General features: G+C 40.5%; 1 protein-coding gene across 1 annotated transcript in view; it reads left to right on the top strand.

Moving 5' to 3' along the window:
- Positions 1-18,725, top strand: part of PTPN21 (protein tyrosine phosphatase non-receptor type 21) — a 60,601-nt gene extending 41,876 nt beyond the window's left edge. Inside the window, exons 14-19 of the mRNA XM_077819235.1 lie at positions 144-281; positions 3,407-3,628; positions 5,466-5,594; positions 5,999-6,233; positions 6,659-6,819; positions 7,733-18,725. Coding sequence (XP_077675361.1) covers positions 144-281; positions 3,407-3,628; positions 5,466-5,594; positions 5,999-6,233; positions 6,659-6,819; positions 7,733-7,861 — 1,014 coding nt within the window. The 3' untranslated portion in view covers positions 7,862-18,725. The remainder of the gene's footprint in view (positions 1-143; positions 282-3,406; positions 3,629-5,465; positions 5,595-5,998; positions 6,234-6,658; positions 6,820-7,732) is intronic.
- The last annotated feature ends 679 nt before the right edge of the window (positions 18,726-19,404 follow it).

Raw genomic sequence — 19,404 nt, 5'->3', positions numbered from 1 at the left:
CTCTTACACAGTGGTTAGCAAAGAGAAAGGGCTGTGCATTGTCTTCTGTTTGCAAAAGGGAGTCAGTCGTCCCCTTTATTAAGCTTAACCCCTGTGAAGACTACATCGTAATTTGTTTTGTGAATGTTACAATTTTTCTGCAGGGTATGAAAAAGAATAGAACTGATGCAAAAAAAATAGGGCCTCTGAAGCTAGCTGCCCTAAATGGACTAACCTTGTCTCGAATGCCTTTGCCAGATGAGGGTAAAGAAGAGCCTACCAGAGCAACAAATGATGAACGGGTATGTTAAAGTTTTCTAGAGTATTTGGTTTCTCTTAGCTGGGCAATCTTAAAAATTAACTGCATCGTTGTGTTTTGTGCTAATTTCTATAATGTCTCACCCTCAAAATAATTCAGACCTAGAAGGTGACAGCAAATCGGTGAAAGAGACTTCTAATTATTGGTTAGTTGTTGGTAAAAGTGCCTTATGAGACTAAGGATGAAAGGGTTTTTTTTGTTTTGTTCTTTTTTTTTTTTTTTAAGATATGTAAGATTCACCTATCATCCAGCTCCTGGGCATGTGTGCAGTAGTTAAAATACTATTCAGAGTTTTTTAAATTAGAAAGTTTCCCTTCATTTCCCACTGAGCTGTATCCCTGTCTAGAGCGTATGCTCTTCATGGTAGAGGCTGTGACTTTCTCTGTGACTCATTACTGTTGGTGCTTAACAAATAATAATAAAAATTTAACAACAAGTATCCTAGTTAGCATTCATTCAGGGTTCAGGTCTTTGCAGGTCACATTGATATTTCTCCTCAGGAAAAACCCTGGAAAAAAAAGATGGATCTTACACAATGCCATGAAGATAAACACATTTATACCGTCTCAAACCTGTGGGGGGAAGTAGGCTCTAAAGTTGAGGGTCATCCAACTGAGAATGCCTTGATCCCAGCTTCTAGCTGTTTAGGGTGGGAGGGATAGCTCAGTGGTTTGAACATTGGCCTGTTAAACCCAGGGTTCTGAGTTCAATCCTTGATAGGGATCTGGGGCAAAAATTGGGGATTGGCCCTGCTTTGAGCAGGGGGTTGGACTAGATGACTTCCTGAGGTCCCTTCCAACCCTGATATTCTATGATTCTATGATATGCAGCATAAGCAAGGTCACTCTGGCTAATCTAAGTGTCATGAGAGGATATGGGATGAAAATAGGCAGAACCCGAACAATATTGTTCAATAGAACCCTATGTAATCACCCTGAATTATACCCAGGAGCATAGAGGAAGCCAGTGTAGTCCTTGGAGAAGTAGTGTAAAGTGCATGCTTCAGCCAACATTTAAGGACCTGATTCTGTGCATAACACAGCACGCTTAACTTCATCTCCACTTTAACTCAATTCACTGAGAAGGTCACTGAGAACCTTGCAAGACTGAGCCCTTAGTGAGAAACCACATTCTGCACCAACTACAAACTTCCAAATGGCTTCCAATATCATTCCAAGGGTAATCCAATGTCAAGCACATAGCAGTAATCCATTCTGGGGATCTCAAAAGGCTTGGATAACTGAGTATAGTCCACACACTGGAGAGAGGTGTTGTAGTTTTCCGGACAAATGTAGATAGAAAATGGCATTTTTAGCCATAGGCGCACCATAGGAGTCTAGCAGATGCTGGGGACCTACAATAACACCACATTGTCACTGAAGTTAGCAAACAGACACAGCCATTAATGATGGCAGGTTTCCCCATATTTCACATGCTCCCTCTTACCTATCAGCATCATTTTTCGGGGGGGGGGTCTGACTTGAGCTTCAGTGAGCACACTTTATCCACACCCCAGTTTTTCCCAAGCACTTGGGGGAAAACGGGGAAGCTGCGCTGATAGGGTAGATGAAAAGGAGTCAGATGTGTGTCCTCTGCATCCACATCCCTGCATTGTCTTTCCCAGCAGCCCTGTATGCAGTGCATGTTGAATAGGAGGGTGACAAAATAGAACCTTGCAGACCTGTATGCAGCAGAACCAATACAGCAGAGGCGCAATTGCCCAGGACCACCCACAGGAATCTATTAGAAGAAAGAATTGAGTCATTCTTGAAGCAAATAGTTAAAGCTTTAAAAAACAGATATTGTTGCCACTATAACACTGAGCACTGTTGTGCGTGATGCTGCACAAACAAGAAGTTTACCACTTAAATAGAGCACAGACAAAACCATTCAGACCTATGTAATGGGAGAAAATCCAGTTTCAGAGGACTTCAGATATTTTTGGAGGACCAAGAAGTTTGTTCAGCATCTATTTCTGAAGCTCAGATTCTTGCTACTGTGCCCTTGCTAGTCAATTTCATAGTAGAAAACTTGACCAAGAACAAAGTCAGAAACTTCCCTGTGAGTGTGCTGATGTATGAATTGTTGTGGAGATTTTACACTTTTCTCTGTACCATCTGGTAATGGCAACTGTTAGAGACAGGATACCAGACTAGATGGTTGATTTGTCTCATACTGTGTGGCTGTTTTGATGTTACTGTGAGAGTCTGGTTCATGTGATACACACACAGTTCTCTAGCTTAAATCTTCTTCTGTTTCCCTCATTCCCCCCAAAATGCTGAAATTCCAAAAGTCTCTTCTGATAGAAAGTATTTGGCCTGGGGGGGGGGGATTGTTTGTTTTTTCAGCAGGTCTTTTTAAATAAAAATAAAACAATTAATGAAACATAAATGAAAAATAATACAGAAAATAGTGAAAAATAGAATTACCATGGTAGGAGGAATTTGTGCTTATACCTCATCTGTAGTAGGAGTTTGTTGGAAGGATTTGTTGCCATCTTCAACATTTATCATCTGCAGGCTGATAAAACGGTATTTGCAAAGTGTGCTGAATTTATTCATTTAACAAACACTTTGTTTTGAATCTGGAGAGCTTTTCTCTTCCACTTGAACAACAAAGCTGACCAGATAATAGAGTTGGAAGATACCTCTCAAATTAGCTACTGTAATCTGCAACATCAAGCAGGAAGGACTGCACACATCCCCGTCCAAATTTATCTATCCTTGCCTCAAATACCTGTAGAGAATCTGTCCTAATTACCTTGTTTGGCAAAATGTTTCCATGTCTAATTGGATTGTCTGTATAGAAATCAAGGAATAATTTTTCAATGTTATTTACTATTTCCATCTCCTAGTGCCATGTCCTTACTTTCTTCATCCATGTTCACTTAGACAGAACTGCCATTAACATAAATTAGTTTAAAGACCCCAAGATTTGGCCACTCATGAATTACTGTGATTGTAAAAACAATGGTAGTTGGAGGGGGCTTTTAAAAAATTAAGTGAGACATTTGTGATTTTTTTTTTATTAAATTCTTTTCACTGAAGTGTTAAGAATAAAATTGAGTTGGGATGTGGTATTGTATGATCATCTTATTCTGTCTTTTAGTGTAAAATTCTAGAACAACGGCTGGAACAAGGAATGGTGTTTACCGAGTATGAGCGGATTCAAAAGAAAAGGCTCATAGATGGAGAGTGCTCAATAGCCCGGCTCCCTGAAAATGCAGAACGAAACAGGTTCCAGGATGTCCTTCCCTATGATGATGCCAGAGTGGAGCTGGTCCCAACCAAAGAAAACAACACTGGTTATATCAATGCATCCCATATTAAGGTAAGATTAACACTGATGAAGAACGTTTTGCAGAAGGATTCTTCAGTCTCCTTGCAGGTAGTATCAAAAGCCTCTTTATTGTTCTGTTAAAATAATTCTGAATAGCCTAAAAATGTTGCCGGGTAGTTGACGTGCTGGATTGACCGAGCACACTGACCTCTGCACTTCGAAATGTCACGGCACCAGGGGTTATGAGGAGAGTCTTGGTGATGACGATATCATTTGGTGGTACTAGTTTCAGAGCAGCATGATGCTGCTGGGAGAGACTTTTCTTTCTCTTAACTGTGTAGGGGATTGCAACTGTTATACTAAGAGAAGTGTTAGAACTGATATTGGAAAAACTGACTGATAGATGAGTGTGGGTAAGTGCTCAGTCTGTCCCTCTTTCCCTTTTCATGTTGGCTTAATAGTCACTATTTTAAGGAAGAGAGATTTTCCTTAGGTCACATCTACATGGAGATTTAGTGCGCAGCAGCACTGTAGCTTGCCACACACTAAGCAACTGTGTGGACTCTGTTACCGCGCACTAAAAGTTCTGTAGTGCACTTTGACGTACCGCTGTTTTGAAACGGCAGAACATCACAGCACACAATGAAACCTTTAGAGCATAGTAACAGGGTCCACACGGCCACTTAGTGAGTGACAGGCTACAGGGCCTGCCTTACTACGCATTAAGTCTCGGTGTAGACAAGCCCTTAGGCCTTAAGAGAGACTTCATGGTCAGATATCTGAGGTGTCTGCCATATACTGTTCATTCAGTTGCTTTCTCTTTTTAATTTGTCATACATTAATAGAAGGTAAATCAATGCTTTGGGGATGTGACATGCTGGGCAATAATCCTTAATCCATGATGCGGGTCCTTTGAGATCAAAGATGGTGTATATATGTGTCAGGTATTGTAATTGCCCAGTCTGACTCCATTCTCAGCAGAGAGAGACAGAGACACACACACACACCCAACCTAAAGAACTGAAATTGAGGGCCCTATTGTTCCCTCTCCTTCTGTGGGTTTGGGAGCACAGACCGTGGGAATGCTAGCTTCTTGCTGGAACTTTCCTGGCTGGTCACAGGGAGTAGATGGAGCCAGGTGGGAAACTGCTCTTCACAGTATAATCCCTCTCCCTTGCCCAAGCTTCTTTCCTCAAAGATTATAAGGAACCTCTTGCAAGGTGAACTTCATAGAATTTCCAGGGGCCAGGGCCCTTTGCCCTTTTCCAGTGGATGTTTCCACAGGGAGGTGGGTTATAGTCCTAAATGATTTAATGCTTCTAAAGAGAGTTAAGATCTCCTTCTTATCTGTAGGCAGCTCTAAACAAGGTTATATGTTTTTTTAATGGCCTTTTGCTGCCTGGCATAGTATTGAACAGTTTCCATACTTGATAACAAGCTATAAGTCAGCATTTTGACTTTCCTGAATCAAAATTGGAAGGAAAAACATTCTGACTAGTGTAGACTCACTTTAATGCTGTAATAATGGCATTGAAATGGCTAGAAAATGTCTATAAAGCCTAATTTGTCTAAATGCACAGAATTCACCCAATATGAAAGAATGTTGATGTAGCCTCAGTTGTCCAGTATAGTTGGTTTTTAAAATACTATGTCTTTAGTTGTTTTTCTCCTCTAAATGTTCATTTAACTTTTTTAAAGGACCATATAAATGATGACTACAACACGACAGGGTGCAAATACTAGGTGGAGTCAGATTTATATGGTTTACAAGTGGCCTCATTTGATTCCCAAATGTTACTTTCAACTCCAAACTTTAAAGTCGCTCACTTTGCAAACAACTTTCTTGGTAACCAGTAATTTAACATTCTCCTTTTGCATTTTTTTACAGGTCTCTGTCAGTGGCATTGAGTGGGACTATATAGCTACACAGGGCCCTTTGCAGAATACATGTCAGGATTTCTGGCAGATGGTGTGGGAACAAGGGATTGCCATTATAGCAATGGTGACAGCAGAAGAGGTGGGTCCTTAGGCCAGGTCTACTTTAGAAATATTTGTTGATCTAGTAACGTTAGTTAGGATCGTGATCCTGTGTGATATTTTTATATTAGCAAAAAAATCCTTTTGACAATATAGTTTTTTATTCAGGGAACTGGTAGAAGTTTTGCTGGTATAAACTGGTCTCCACTCGGAGAATTTCCTGAGATAGCTATACTGGCCAACCATTCTAGTGTAGACTCAGCCTTAGAAATGGTTTCCTCATTTACTAAGTCTGAGTCTGTGTGTGGAGAAGCCCTTTAGCGATACATTGTGGGGTAGAAATGTCGGGATTGTTACAGCAAGTTCAGGTGTGTGTGTGTGTGTGTGTGTGTGTGTGTGTGTGTTCATGTTCATGCCTTATGTTTACAATGCTTTGCTTCCAAGGAGGGTGGGCGAGAAAAGAGCTTCAGGTACTGGCCCCGGCTTGGCTCAAGGCACAACACTGTCACCTATGGGAGATTTAAGATTACTACACGATTCCGGACAGACTCTGGCTGCTATGCAACTACAGGCTTGAAGATCAAACACCTTCTCACAGGGCAGGAGAGAACAGTTTGGCATCTGCAGTACACTGACTGGCCAGAGCACGGGTGCCCAGATGATCCCAAGGGATTTCTGTGTAAGTTGTGTTCATCCCCTCCATTAGCCGCACCACCTCCTATGGTTGTAGATCATACTGATGTTAAAGGTTTCTTCACACCAGTGATGGATGTTGGATTGCTGGTTTTTGTAGAAATGTGTGTCTTTCTGCCTCTAAACTGATGTACATAATTATTAAAAACCATATAAATTGAAACATAATTACACTGCATTCTGTCACTTTAACAGCTCTCCAGCAAAAGAGAATTAGGCTATAACCTCCCCAAGAGCCCACCCAGGCAAACAAATAATCCTTCCTTTTGCTTTGACGGGCTGTTAAAAATGTTTCAGTAAATCAATGATCATTGTCAGGAATGCTGCAGTTTGTTCTCTGATGTTAGTTACAATGGTAGTGATATAATATGTGTATTTACGTGTCTTTTTCTTTTCCATTGGAACGGACAGCATACTTGGAGGAGATACAATCAGTGCGGCGCCATACAAACAGCACAGCAGATCCTAAAAGCTCTAACCCTCCTGTATTGGTGCACTGCAGCGCAGGTGTAGGAAGAACGGGAGTGGTCATACTGTCAGAGATCATGATTGCCTGTTTGGAACACAATGAGGTTATCTTCTTGCCTATGTTTTAAAATAAAAGCTTTGGTATATGTATGTGGAGATTGCTCAGGTGACCCAGATCATAAGTGTTGTACTGCTATTGAGCACTTATGGTGTGGCCTATGGAAAATCCTTACTGCTGAGGGTGGGAGAACCCTTACGAGCTCACCACCTTTAGTAATATTGTAAAAGTGATTGCTAGTGCATCAGGTGTGCATTAAAATGTATTATTCATTCCGGAATCTTGTCCTGCAAGGTGCTGATCAATGCCTGTGTGGTGCAGGGCATCTTCACATTCCGTGGACTTCAGTGGGAGCTGAGGGTACCCAGCATCTTGCTAGTTTGGCTTTATGACTGATTTTTACAGATGCATTTTTTTCAGTCTAGTCCCTGCACTTCATTAGATTTGCCTGGTTGCTGGGTGTATCTGTATTTATAATACTAATGTTGTGTAGAAGACAGTGTGACAGTTTAATAAAATATTTAGAGGAGACATTAGCCCTGTCTGGCCATCACCCAAGGTGACCAGCTATAGACTATTGCACTTGTTGCTTTTTTCATTTTTGAATGTGCTCTGAAAGATGATACTGAAACTAAGACACTTTATCTATGCTGATGATACTTAGTATTTACACCTGACACTGCTTTTCATCTTCAAAGCACTTGCCAAGCATTAAATTATTAAGCCTCATTATGAAGTATGCAAATTAGTATTAAGCCCTTTCTACAGATAAAGAAAATGAGGCAGACAATTTAAGTGACTTGGTCGAGGCCACTGAGGGTTAATTGTCTGAGCTGAGATCTGAGCTCAGGAGTTACTGACTTTGTGCTTAGATCATACATCTCTTCTGTTTTGAAAGAACAAACCTCAGACTTATTAATCACCAGTCATTATAACAGTTAACTTCTTTCTTTTTCCAGATGCTGGACATCCCAAGAGTGCTGGACATGCTGAGGCAGCAGAGGATGATGATGGTGCAGACTCTCTGTCAATACACTTTCGTCTATGGAGTTCTCATTCAGTTCCTCAAAAGTTCTAGGCTTATATGACGCCCACCACTTTCTATGGGATTCATTCACCTCAAGAGTTTATAAAAGGAGAATTGCAGTTGTCCAGGCAGACTTGCCTTTCTTGTGTTTTCCTCAATAGATGACTCATGCAGAGTTACCTTTTTGGCATGGTGTGGGGATATTAAATGCAAGTGCAAGGTATCAACCTTTGCAAAGCAAGATATTGACTGGACTAACTTCTTTCTGTGTTCAGCTATGTCAGGAAGGTTCTAACCTAAAACAACTGTGCTCTTCTGATGTACCTGCCCACCTTCTTGCGATTGTGTTACTCTAGGTAAATTAACTGTCAACTTTACCAAAAGTACACTGGGTAATTTTGGAAATCGGATTTTTAGTCTAAGTTGCTTTTTAAAAAACAGAGCATTAGCTCTGAGCATGGAAAAAATATCTGTAGAGTTGCATAGTGAGGGGCATGACTGCCTCATTGGAATGCCAAGGTCTTAAGTAGTCTCGCTCTACTTTCCATTTTGTATTTAGACTTGGTTTCTTCTGGTTCATTTAGCAGAACCAGCAGCTGCTAGAAACCTAAAAACATCAGGACAGTTATTTTTCTATTCAGCAAATTTAATTTTTTTAGTCTTCAAAGAGCTATACATTTTATAAACAGCACAATTGTTCAGAGAAGAGCAGAAATGAAGACACTCAAATTAACTTTTCAAGATTTGTACAAAAGGGAAAACTACAAGAGGAAACTGTTGGTACCTGTAGAGTTCTAGGTCGTAGAATCGACACGAGAAAAGTCTTGTTACCTGCAGAGTGCTAGGTAATAAAATAGGCAAGTAGAAGGCATTGTTGCCTACACATTTCTAGGTGGCATAAATGGTAAGAGAGAGGCACAGTTACGTACAGAGTTGTAGGTAATCAGCAAGGGGAAGATGTTACTGTCAACGGTTTTAGGTAAAAGTAAATGAACAAGAGAAGGTCAGTTACCTACAGGGTTCTAGGTAACAAAATGGACAAGAGGAGGTATATATTCAGTATTATTCTTATATTTAGAGGACAGTTTGATTTTACTGGTTGAAATCGAAGTGGATGCAAATGTTTTAAGCACTTTTTTTTGCTCTCATTTATATAGCTAAGCATATAAACTGTAACCATATATCATTTAATAGATTAAAGTACCATTACTAACCTAACTGTTAATTTAGGAAGAGCCTTTGGAAATGATGAAGTGAGAGATAACAGAACTTAAAAGTAGGAAGTTGGCATAGTGGTGAATGGGGAATGAGTATGTGCAAATGATGGTGCAAGTGTGACAGCTGTGATTTTTGGTTGCACGTGGTTAGTGCAAAGACTTCAGTATTAATTTTTACTCTCTCTAGCAAGAAAAGTTTAAAAACATCTTAATTTACATAGAATTCCTAAGCTTATTTTGTTAATCAGCAGAAAGGTTTTCGTTAGCCTTGTATGGTATTGTTGAGTTAAGGGTGTTTGATATACAGGAGGCCATCTGAGAAAGACAGCAACACTCAAACAATGATGATGTTGGAGATGTGGGTATTTTAGTGACCTCCTTTGCTGAAAGAGAAACAACATAGTCACTGGATGGGGCATGAAACTGGAAGTCAAGAGACCTCAGGGTCTGTTCCCTGGTCTGCCACTAACTCACTGTGTGACCTAAGTCAGATCACTTCACCTCTCTGTGCCTCAGTTTTTCTATTTGTAAAACAGGGGTAATAATGTTTCCCCATCTTTGTAAAGTGCTTTGAGATTTAGTGACAAACAGCTCGATTCAAGAGCTCTCTCTGTTGTTTGTAGATGTCTAGTGGTCAATTCAATCCCTAAATCTTTGGAGGACCAGTCAGTGAACAAACAGACAAACATTTTGTACCTCCCCCAGAGATAAACCTGCTCCGCAGAATGGAATGGGATTAACATTTATTTGTTAGTCATTTTTATGACTGTCAGGATGGTGCCATTTACTTCTGATTAGCTGTGAGGAAGCTTTAAGCCCTAGTTTAAGAGATTAAAAGCTCCCTTCACAAGAAAAAAATTGTGAAATTATTAATTAAAGGATAATAAAGGGTTGCTTCAGTTTCCTCTGTAATGATCTGCTCCCAAAATGATAGACAAGGTCCAAATGACAGTGTTAAAATATCATTCCTCCAAAAAATTATATTACTTTGGGGTAGATTGCAAGAGCCATATAGTGTTTTTTGATGCCCTTTCCAATTCATATTGCCCTTGGTAAAAATAAGTTTTATGTAGAGTTGCCGTTGCCATTCTAAGCATTGTTCTGTTATATTTCATAAAGTGATGATCTGGTCTGTACATCCACGCCCTTTCCGAAAACCAGCTGGCTCTTTTCTGAGAACGCGATCAACTGCCTCTGATGTATGCTGGATTATGAACTTACACAATACTTTTGCTTGGCACAGATAAGTGTGATACCACGCCAGTTATTACAATCACTGAGAGTTCCTTTCTTTGGTATCTTCACTATAAATAAACCCATTGGTCCACTCATCTGGCACTTTTCCCCTTTCCCAGACTGATGTAAATAGAGGGGCCAGGATAGATGCTGCTAACTCAGGATTTACCTTGAACAATTCTGCATTCAAGTTATCCTTGCCAAGACCTTTCCCATTTTTTAAGGATTTGATGGCTTGAATGTTCTCTTCCTTAGCTGGGATATCTGTGTTGATATCAAGATCATCTTTTGCCTCCTGGATATTTACTTTCTCTTTAGGTAGGTCCCTGTTCAGCAATTCTTTTAAATGCTTTGTCCAGCGCTGTCAGTCGCCCCCCTCCTCCCCGCCCGCACACTGGGGTACAGATGTGGGGACCCACATGAAAGACCCCCAAGCTTCTATTTTACCAGCTTAGGTTAAAACTTCTCTCAGGAACTAATTCCTTCGACTGATATTGCTGCCACCACCAAGTGATCTACACATAATATTCAGGGAAGAGTCACTTGGAATCCCTATCCCCCCCCCCAAACCCTTCACTCCCTTTCCTGGGGAGGCTTGAGAATAAACTACCAACCAGTTGCTTTAGCAATGTGAACCAAAACAAAAGATAACCTAATGCATTTCCTGGCCCGACTCACAGTTTCTGTGGTTTTAGATGGATTATTCCAGGTATATTTTCAGGAGATATTGTACCTGCTTGGCTTCTCCCTCTGTCCGGAGAGCGAACAAACTACAGAACAACAAACAAATCCTTCCTCCCTAGATTTGAAAGTATCTTCTTTCCTCATTCGTCCTTCTGGTCGGGTGCCAACTCAGTTATTTGAACTGCTTAACCCTTTACAGGTAAGGGAATCCAGTACAGCTGCCAAGGAGGGATTTTATGCTACTCTTCCCCCTATATTCATGACAAGCGCATTTCTTGTTCTTTTTTGGTTGTTAGTAGGTGGCCTTGTTTGACCCTGATGAGTGTTTGTTGGTGTCTGACGTTTACCACTGATAAGCCACATCATTTTGTAGACTGTTCCTTGTTCACCATAAGCAGCTGCATTCTCTGCTTGTGTTGCCAGATTATCAATATAATGCTGTTTGTCCGTTCTCACAAGGCGTTTGACTTCCCGGTGTGCCTTGTTATACTGCTCGCGGTATTTGTCCTTTTAGCTTCTGGGATTTTGTGCCTAAAACTTTTTTCTTCAGGGCTTGTCTGGTTTCTGTGGCGTTCCATGTGCTGGATGTAATCCACTCTTTCCTTCTCTTCTGCCTGTAGCCTAGACAGGCTTCACTGCTCTTTTTATAAATTGCTGTTACTTTGTCCCACTTCTTGTTGTTCTCCTCATCTGCATTCCCCTCCTCTTCACCGAGATCTGCAACTGCAGAATGAAGGCTTTCTGTATTAACTGCAGAATGAAGGCTTTCTGTATTTCAGGGGCCTTTAGTTTGTCAATATCGTAATGTCTATGTCCCTTTGTTTGGTGGGCCCACACTTCTAATTTTAGCTTGACGGAGGCTGTCCCAAGGTGGTGGTCGCTACCAACATCTGCACCCCTTCTCACTTTCACATCTATCAGTGAGCGTCACCATTTTCCATTGATTGTGATATGGTCAATCTGGTTCTTCTCTCTGCCATTGGAGAACACCATGTCAGCTTGTGAATTTCACAATGCTGAAATAGGGTTCTGCTGATGACTAGGTCATTCATAATACAGAAACCAACAAGCCTCTCTCTGTTTTCATTCATGGTGCCACACCCAAGTCTTCCCATTGCTCTGTCATTGTTTATGTTGTCCTTACTGACCTTGGCATTCAGGTCTCCCATGATGATAGTTAGGTCATGGCATGGTATTCTTTAACTCCTCCTGTAATGTAAGGTAGAATTTGTCCTTTATTTCTTCATCGCTGTCATTTGTCAGAGCGTAGCACTGAATCAAGGTGATATTATGTCTTCCCTTTCAGTCTGGCTCTCATAAGTCTGCTGCTGATGGGTTTCCATTCAAGCAGGGAATGCTCCACTCCCTTCTTCAAAAGGATGACAATACCCTCATGGTGTTGTCCCTCATCCCGTCCAGAATACAGCAAAGTTTCTCCTGAGTCTGTTGTTAATCTTCCTGATCCCGTCCATCTGCTCTAGCTGATACCCAGGATGTATAAGCTGTAGCGTCCCATCTCTGCTGTGACCTGAGCTATTGTCCCTACGTTCCAAAAACCAAGTCTGGTTTTTGTCTTGGTGTTGAACACTTCAGTCTTCATGCTAGTGGCTTCCTTTTGGCTGTTACCACTGGCAGTCATATGGGTCATTGACTCCTGAAAGCCATCACACGCAGAAATGGTTATTTCTCCATCGCTGTTTCTGTAACATATTTTGTTTTTTATGGGACAGGGTTGTTAGCTCTATGCCTAACCCCCAACCTGGAAGACCAGGGTGTCTGTTTTGTCTGGACCTTTTCCCACAGACCAATCCGGCATGGCTGAACCTACCAGGAGCAAACAGCCCCTGCCAACACAGACTCTGGGGATCATTAGAGCATGCAAGCTGTCCCGCCATGACAAGGCACAGACACCAGAGGACATTCTGCAGGCATATGGAATCCCTTTCCATATAGTCAACATCATCAAAAGCTTTTATTTCAACATTACATGCAGTGTTGATCACAGCGAGCTCAGTTTTGAAGTCAAAACAGGAGTACATCAGAAGCGTGTCACATCTTCAATCCTCTTCAACATTGCCATTGACTGGGTAATGCGGCGTACAACAGAAGACATGCCGAGAGGCATTAAATGAACACCCTTCTCATCCCTTGAAGACCTGGACATCACAGATGATCTCACACTATTACATACCCAACACCATATACAAGAAAAAACGTGACTCAACGCATTCAGCCAGCAAATTGGACTGAAAATTAACTGCAATAAGACTGATATCATGACCTTTACTATTGCCTCACCATCACGGATAGAGGATTATGTTCTCACCAGTATGGAAACATTCACATATTTGGGCAGCACCACCAGCCAGGATGATGGAACAAGCCAGGACATCCGGAGCAAAATCAATAAAGCCAGGAACACCTTCAGGACCTTACATACAGTCTGGAAATCATCAACATACAAAACCAAAACCAAACTCAAGATTGATCAGAGCTGCGTACTTTCAACGTTACTTTATAGTGCAAAATTCTGGGGAATGAGAAAGTATGACTTGTCCAAACTATCTTCATTCTATATAACCTGCCTCAGAAAAATCCTCCATATCTTTTGGCCCAGAACAAATTCAAACCAAGATCTACTACACAGTACAGCCAAGAGGATCTGAGCACCATCATTGCCAGGAGGCGTTGGAGATGGATTGGCCATGTGCTTCGGGTGGAAACTGATTCCATCGCCAGAGTGGCAATAAGATGGACACCTGAAGGCAAGCGAAAACGAGGCTGTCTGAAAACAACATGACAAAGAGCTGTGAAAGCTGAGCTGAAAAACTTGGAGCACAGCTGGGGAACCATTGAAAGACTTTCCAGAAACAGACAGGAGTGGAGGAGCTTTGTCGCTGCCCTAAACGCCAGAGGCGTAATGGGAACATGATGATGATAAATGAGTTTGAGCACTACAGAGAAAACCCTCTCTTCCTCTTAACTGCAGGCCTAAGACAACATGCTTACTATGTCTTTGCCCAACCAGAACCACACCTAGCAGGAACAATGCCTTGATCCAGAGGAAACTAATCGCTGAAGATGTGGCACACTATAATTCACATCTGCTAACCTACAAACTACCTGCAACTTATATGTCAAATGGTTTATCCTCACCTCTCAGAATCTGGCCTCGTGGGCCCACTTCTGCAGTTCTTTCATATATAGACCTTACTTCAGCATGAACATTCATATAAATCAGTGGGATTACTCGTGTGAGTAAGAATTGCTGGATCCAGCTCTGAGAGCATTCTAGCCAACCCGTTTCTCTCCAAAAGATTTTTCAATAAAAATGAAATTCAACAGCTCTCTGTAACAAAATGAAATTTAAAATTGCTATTGAACTAATTAAGAAACGGTGTTTTAAGTCTAAATGTATACTCAGGTTTTAGCATTCAAATGCTTTGAACCTTCAAAACCACACATTTGTCCATGCAAACTGGATGGGTATCTGTACCATGTTTCTTCATAGAATATTGAGCATTACAAGGGAATCTGTTGCTAAACCCAGCCCCAGCCAGGGTTGCAGGTGCATTTATTTGCCAAAGGCTTAAAATTCCACTCCCAAGTGGGGCCAGGTTCACCAAATCCACTTTCCTATCCTACTGATGTAGAAATACGTGGGAGAAACTACATAGATAATTAAAGTTTAAGCTGTATTCTTTGTTATAGAAAGTCTGTTGAATAAAGATGATCTGGCAATAAATAGCAGGGAAAAGATACTGCTCTTTTTCAGACTTTGAATTTCAGAATTCTCAGGGACAATTAAGGATGCTACTACTGGAAATACATAGTGAGACTTCACTCTCTCTCTTTTGTGGGACTAAATGGAAAATGCTTCTTTAGGATCAAATTCTGTAAAACCCTGCAAAGTCTGAGGCCATGTCTACACTACAAAATTAAGTCGAGCTAACTTACATGGGCATACAGCCAATCCAGTAATTACATCACTTGCTCCTTTGTCGGCAATGCACAATCTCACCAAGAGCACTTGCATCAATTGTGCTGTCAGTGTGGGGCATTGTGGGACGGCTCTGGAAAGCCAGTAATGGTCAATGTAAGCCACATAGTGTCTACACTGACACTGCATCAACCAAACTACATCCATCTTGACTCTATGCTGCTCGTGGAGGTGGAGTATTAAGTCGGCATAGCAGGAAGTTATGTCAGTAGGAGCCAAATTTAAGTGTAGACACTTACGTAGTTAAAGCTGCCTTGTGTTGACCTAACTCTGTAAGGCCTGAGTTAAGAATCACTAGAAAATCTTGGAGGCTGTAGCAGTGGCTTTTGCATACTCCCCTGATGTGAGAGTTTTGGCCAGTGGATCTGTACAGTCATTGACAAGCTCTTCTCTATGGGCCTGATCCAAAGCCCTTTCAAATCAATGGAAAGATGCCCAGTGACTTCAGTAGGCTTTGGATCAGGCTGTAAATCTCCTCCGTAATTCTGTGGCATGAGTCCCATGGAGCATTACTCCATGGCATACACAGAGTTCCTATGTAGCTTCTTCACAGCCTGCACAGTAGAACTATGTGGTGGTTCCACTCCATATAGGAATGTACACCCCTGTGGATAGCTGGGCCAGATTTAGGCCGTAGTGTCCACTGTGCACATAATAACCCTTTACACAAGTGAACAGGTTAAAAATACAACTCTAGGGATCTATGGATATTTTTAGAAAAACATTTAATTACAAGGAACTTAGCAAAGCAGAGCTCGTGATTTTTTTTTATAAAGACAGCTGTAAATTGTCATCAGTATTTTCAAAGAGAAATGTAGAAGAGTGTTATAAATATCACATAGATGGGCTAAACTGAAAGAACATCATTTTACTATTAGTGTATTTGTGCTCTTCTATCTCACCATGTAATCCTGCATGTGTATTGCTGGGTTAATACTTAAGGCATGCGGGGAATTCTGCCAAAGTAGCTTCTTAAATTAATAAGCAGGGCTGAGCAGTGAAAGAAGAACTATTTGTATTTGGCTTTTCATTACCAGAAGCCATTCTCCACTTCTGAAGAATCATTAAACAGCTGATCCAAAGCCCATTGAAGTCAATGGAGGTGAGAGGGAGGGTATCTATTGACTTCTCTGGATCAGGCCCCAGGTGCTTGAATAATTACCTTCCAAAGAGGTATTTGTATTATGGTGCCTCTGTCTTAACACTGTGCAGCCAGGTTAATGAAGTCATGGGCATTTTGCAAGATTGGGCTGACTGTAAACTGTGAAGAAACAAGGTAAACAAAGCAAATTTTGTTCACTTGCCTTTTAAGTGTTTCACAAAAAGGTGAACTTTTCCCCTCCAACATAATGCTAATAAATAACGGATTAATAATTTATTTTATTTCTTTCTCAAATAAGTGAAACTGCCATTCAAAGATATTTATGGAAGTAGTGTGGAAAATATTATTCTCAGAAACTGAGGTTTCCTTGGAGCAGGTGAGGGGCTGGGACAATGTTAATCCACAAAATTGAACAGTCCAACAATGACATTTGTAAAGAATTGCAAATTAATTTGATTCACATCTACAAACTCTTGCAAAACCAGGATCCAATTCTGCAACATGCTGAGCTCCCTCAGTTCTGTGAAATCAATGGTGGCAGTTGAAAACACTCAGCACTGGTGCAGGATAAGGCCCACAGAGCTTAAATACTCACATCTCCTTTTAAATTTAAACACAGATACCTAGAATAGGCCAAAGCAGTGGATCAGTATTCTCCATCTGTAGACTCTTGAAAAATGAAAAGGATACGTGGGTAAGAGTTTCTCGAAATCTGTCTCTTGTACTAACTCTGACATGTGGAATGGGGGGTGAGGGTGCAGGGAGTGGCTAGAGGCAAATGAAGGTTTTGGAACAATTTTTATTGACACTAGAGCAGCCAGAAGGGCTTGATTCATATAGGATGTTTTGTGAGACATAGTAGGATAAGTGACTATTTAGTCAGATTCTGTTTTTGCAGGGTTTTTTAAAAAGTGCTTTTTGAAACGCCGAACATTTTAGTTCAGAGGCTGTGTTTATTAAAAAAAAACAAAAAACAAAAAAAACCCCAAACTCTCTTTTGCAAGTTTATTCTGTGCAACCTATCAGCTCAGTGTCTGTTTACAGATTTAGGGTCAGATTTGCAAACACAGGTCTCTGGTGTTACACTTGCAAACAGCAGGGGAAAATAAGGGTTTGCACTGGCAACTATTTGTGCGTGCAGTTAAAGTCATTTAGATGTTCAGCTACATGCTTTCTGGGTGCAGGCAAGTATTTACAGTAGATGTGACTGACCTACATTGTGCCAGGTTAAGGCTGGGCTGCACATTAGGCCCTTAAGCGATAGCATTTAACCATGAACGTAGAAGTCATATTTCAGTGCAGCACATGCAGAGATCTTAATGCTTCAGATAATCTCACAAACTTTCACAGCTTTTTTTTAGGCATGGCTGTACAGTCAAACCTTATTACCAAGATGCTGTTGGGACCAGCTAACTTGGTTCATTCTGTTTTGGTCATGTATATTATTTTTTTACTAATCAGCAGGGATTCTGTACTTAACTAAAAAAATCAAATTTTTTGTTAATGTGCATTTCAAAACAAAAAATTAGCATTTGTCACAGTTTTCCACAAGACACTGCATTGTGAAATGAAGGATGTGCCCCCACTGTATTTTCTCTCGGGGTGTTCTTTCTTTGGCTATAAATGATGATGATGGGAGGCGGGAATTAAATTTGATGTACAAAGGAGCTAATGAATACAGATGACAAAAGATGCAGCACTGCAGCAGGCTAGCCAATTGTTTTGTATAAACTTTGTCATATTATTTCATTTCAAATATTCAGCAGTAAGAATCTTACCAAATAATCATCTTTATGAAGCACTGTTTCAGAAGATGCCTAACCTTATAAAGGGAATTAGATGACATTTTTCTGTTAGGAAAAGCTAAAGCAAAACTTAGACCTGAAAGTACTATAATGAGAAACTTTCAGCATACTGGATTTCTAGAATCATTCTATTTAGAGAGAGAAAAAGATCTGTTAGATCATCCAGTCCATCTTCTTGCTAATGCTGGAGAATTCTCACAAAGAAGATAAACATAGTCCATGTACAGGGCCCTCTCCTGGACTATTTCTGTACCCAAAATGCCCGTCAACTGTATTGCTGATATTGGATGGGACTTCAGTGGGAGTTTTAGGATCTTGATCCTGCAAAGTCCTGAACACTCATCAGGTTCTGACTAAGCATTCCTGCAAGTTGCTGAGATTGCTTAACTTTCACTAAAGTTAGTGGGAGTCAAGGGTTTTCAACAGCTTGCGGGGTTGAACCCTATGTGGCAAAGGAATGCAGGATCTGACCCCAGTTGCATCCTTTTCCTTCGAGCCAGTATGCAGGGATGTATACACTACTTTGTTTAAACAGCAGCATATGTGGATTTTCAAGTATTATTTTTCTAGTATCAAGCTAGTGGTTAATATGTATGTTTTGCTGTATTGCCATCAATACTGTAAAAAATGTATAATCAGTACAGCTTTAATTCTTGTAAAACTGAAATTGGTGTGTAAAACAATGTACAAATTGTGTTTCATAGACAGAAAAGCTTGTATTACTGAATGTAATATATGTGAAATGAATATATCATAGTCTATTTTTGCCATGGAAATAAATATTTGAAGCAATTTTGGATTTTGTTTGAGTTGTACTGAAAAAAGCAGTCAGTGAACTTAATTATGATCAGTCTAAATACTTTCCTAACTCCTAGATGTGATGGCAGAAATACATTCAGTATAACAGATCCCCTTTCCTAAAGTCTACAGCAGATACTGTAATGTACCTAAAGGAGAGGGTAAAGCTCTTGCTATTGAAAATTAAAGATATTAATAATTATCCCCTTTGCAGCAAAAGACTCATTATTTCTGCCCTGCCATTATCACCTCATAGTCCATTTTGCATTAATGCAGTGAGAGTAATATTAAGAATGTTTATGAATACCAGCAGTTCTCTTCAATGAACAATTAGAAAGGGAGGGATAACATTTGACCTCCCTAGAAAATTCTGTTTTCAGTAGCTCTGAAAGTAATGCACACTAGAAACAGATTGGTGATAATAAACTGCCTTACAGATACGGTTATGGAATATATAACCTTAATAACTTGATATAAAAAGATTGGGATAGAACGGTCGAGGGTTAATTATGTATGAAATCCCTGCAGCCAACTTGATTAGCCATATCACTATGATTTGTAATTTAAGTAACAGTTAGTTGACAAACTCCAGGAAAATTCCATCTTTACCCATAGATTACGTGCTATAGCTTTGCAAAAACACAGTGTATCTGTATGGCCGTTCTTATATATTTCACAGTCATGGTAGCACCTCGTTGTTGCTTCTATTGGCTTAGCTGGCGTGCCGAGACTGTTTGTTTACCTGCAGCGTCCGCAGGTTTG

The sequence above is a fragment of the Eretmochelys imbricata genome, chromosome 6, assembly GCF_965152235.1.
Source record: "Eretmochelys imbricata isolate rEreImb1 chromosome 6, rEreImb1.hap1, whole genome shotgun sequence".
Lineage (NCBI taxonomy): Eukaryota > Metazoa > Chordata > Testudines > Cheloniidae > Eretmochelys > Eretmochelys imbricata.
Note: the sequence above shows the minus strand (reverse complement) of the source record. Positions and strands in the feature narration are given on the sequence as shown.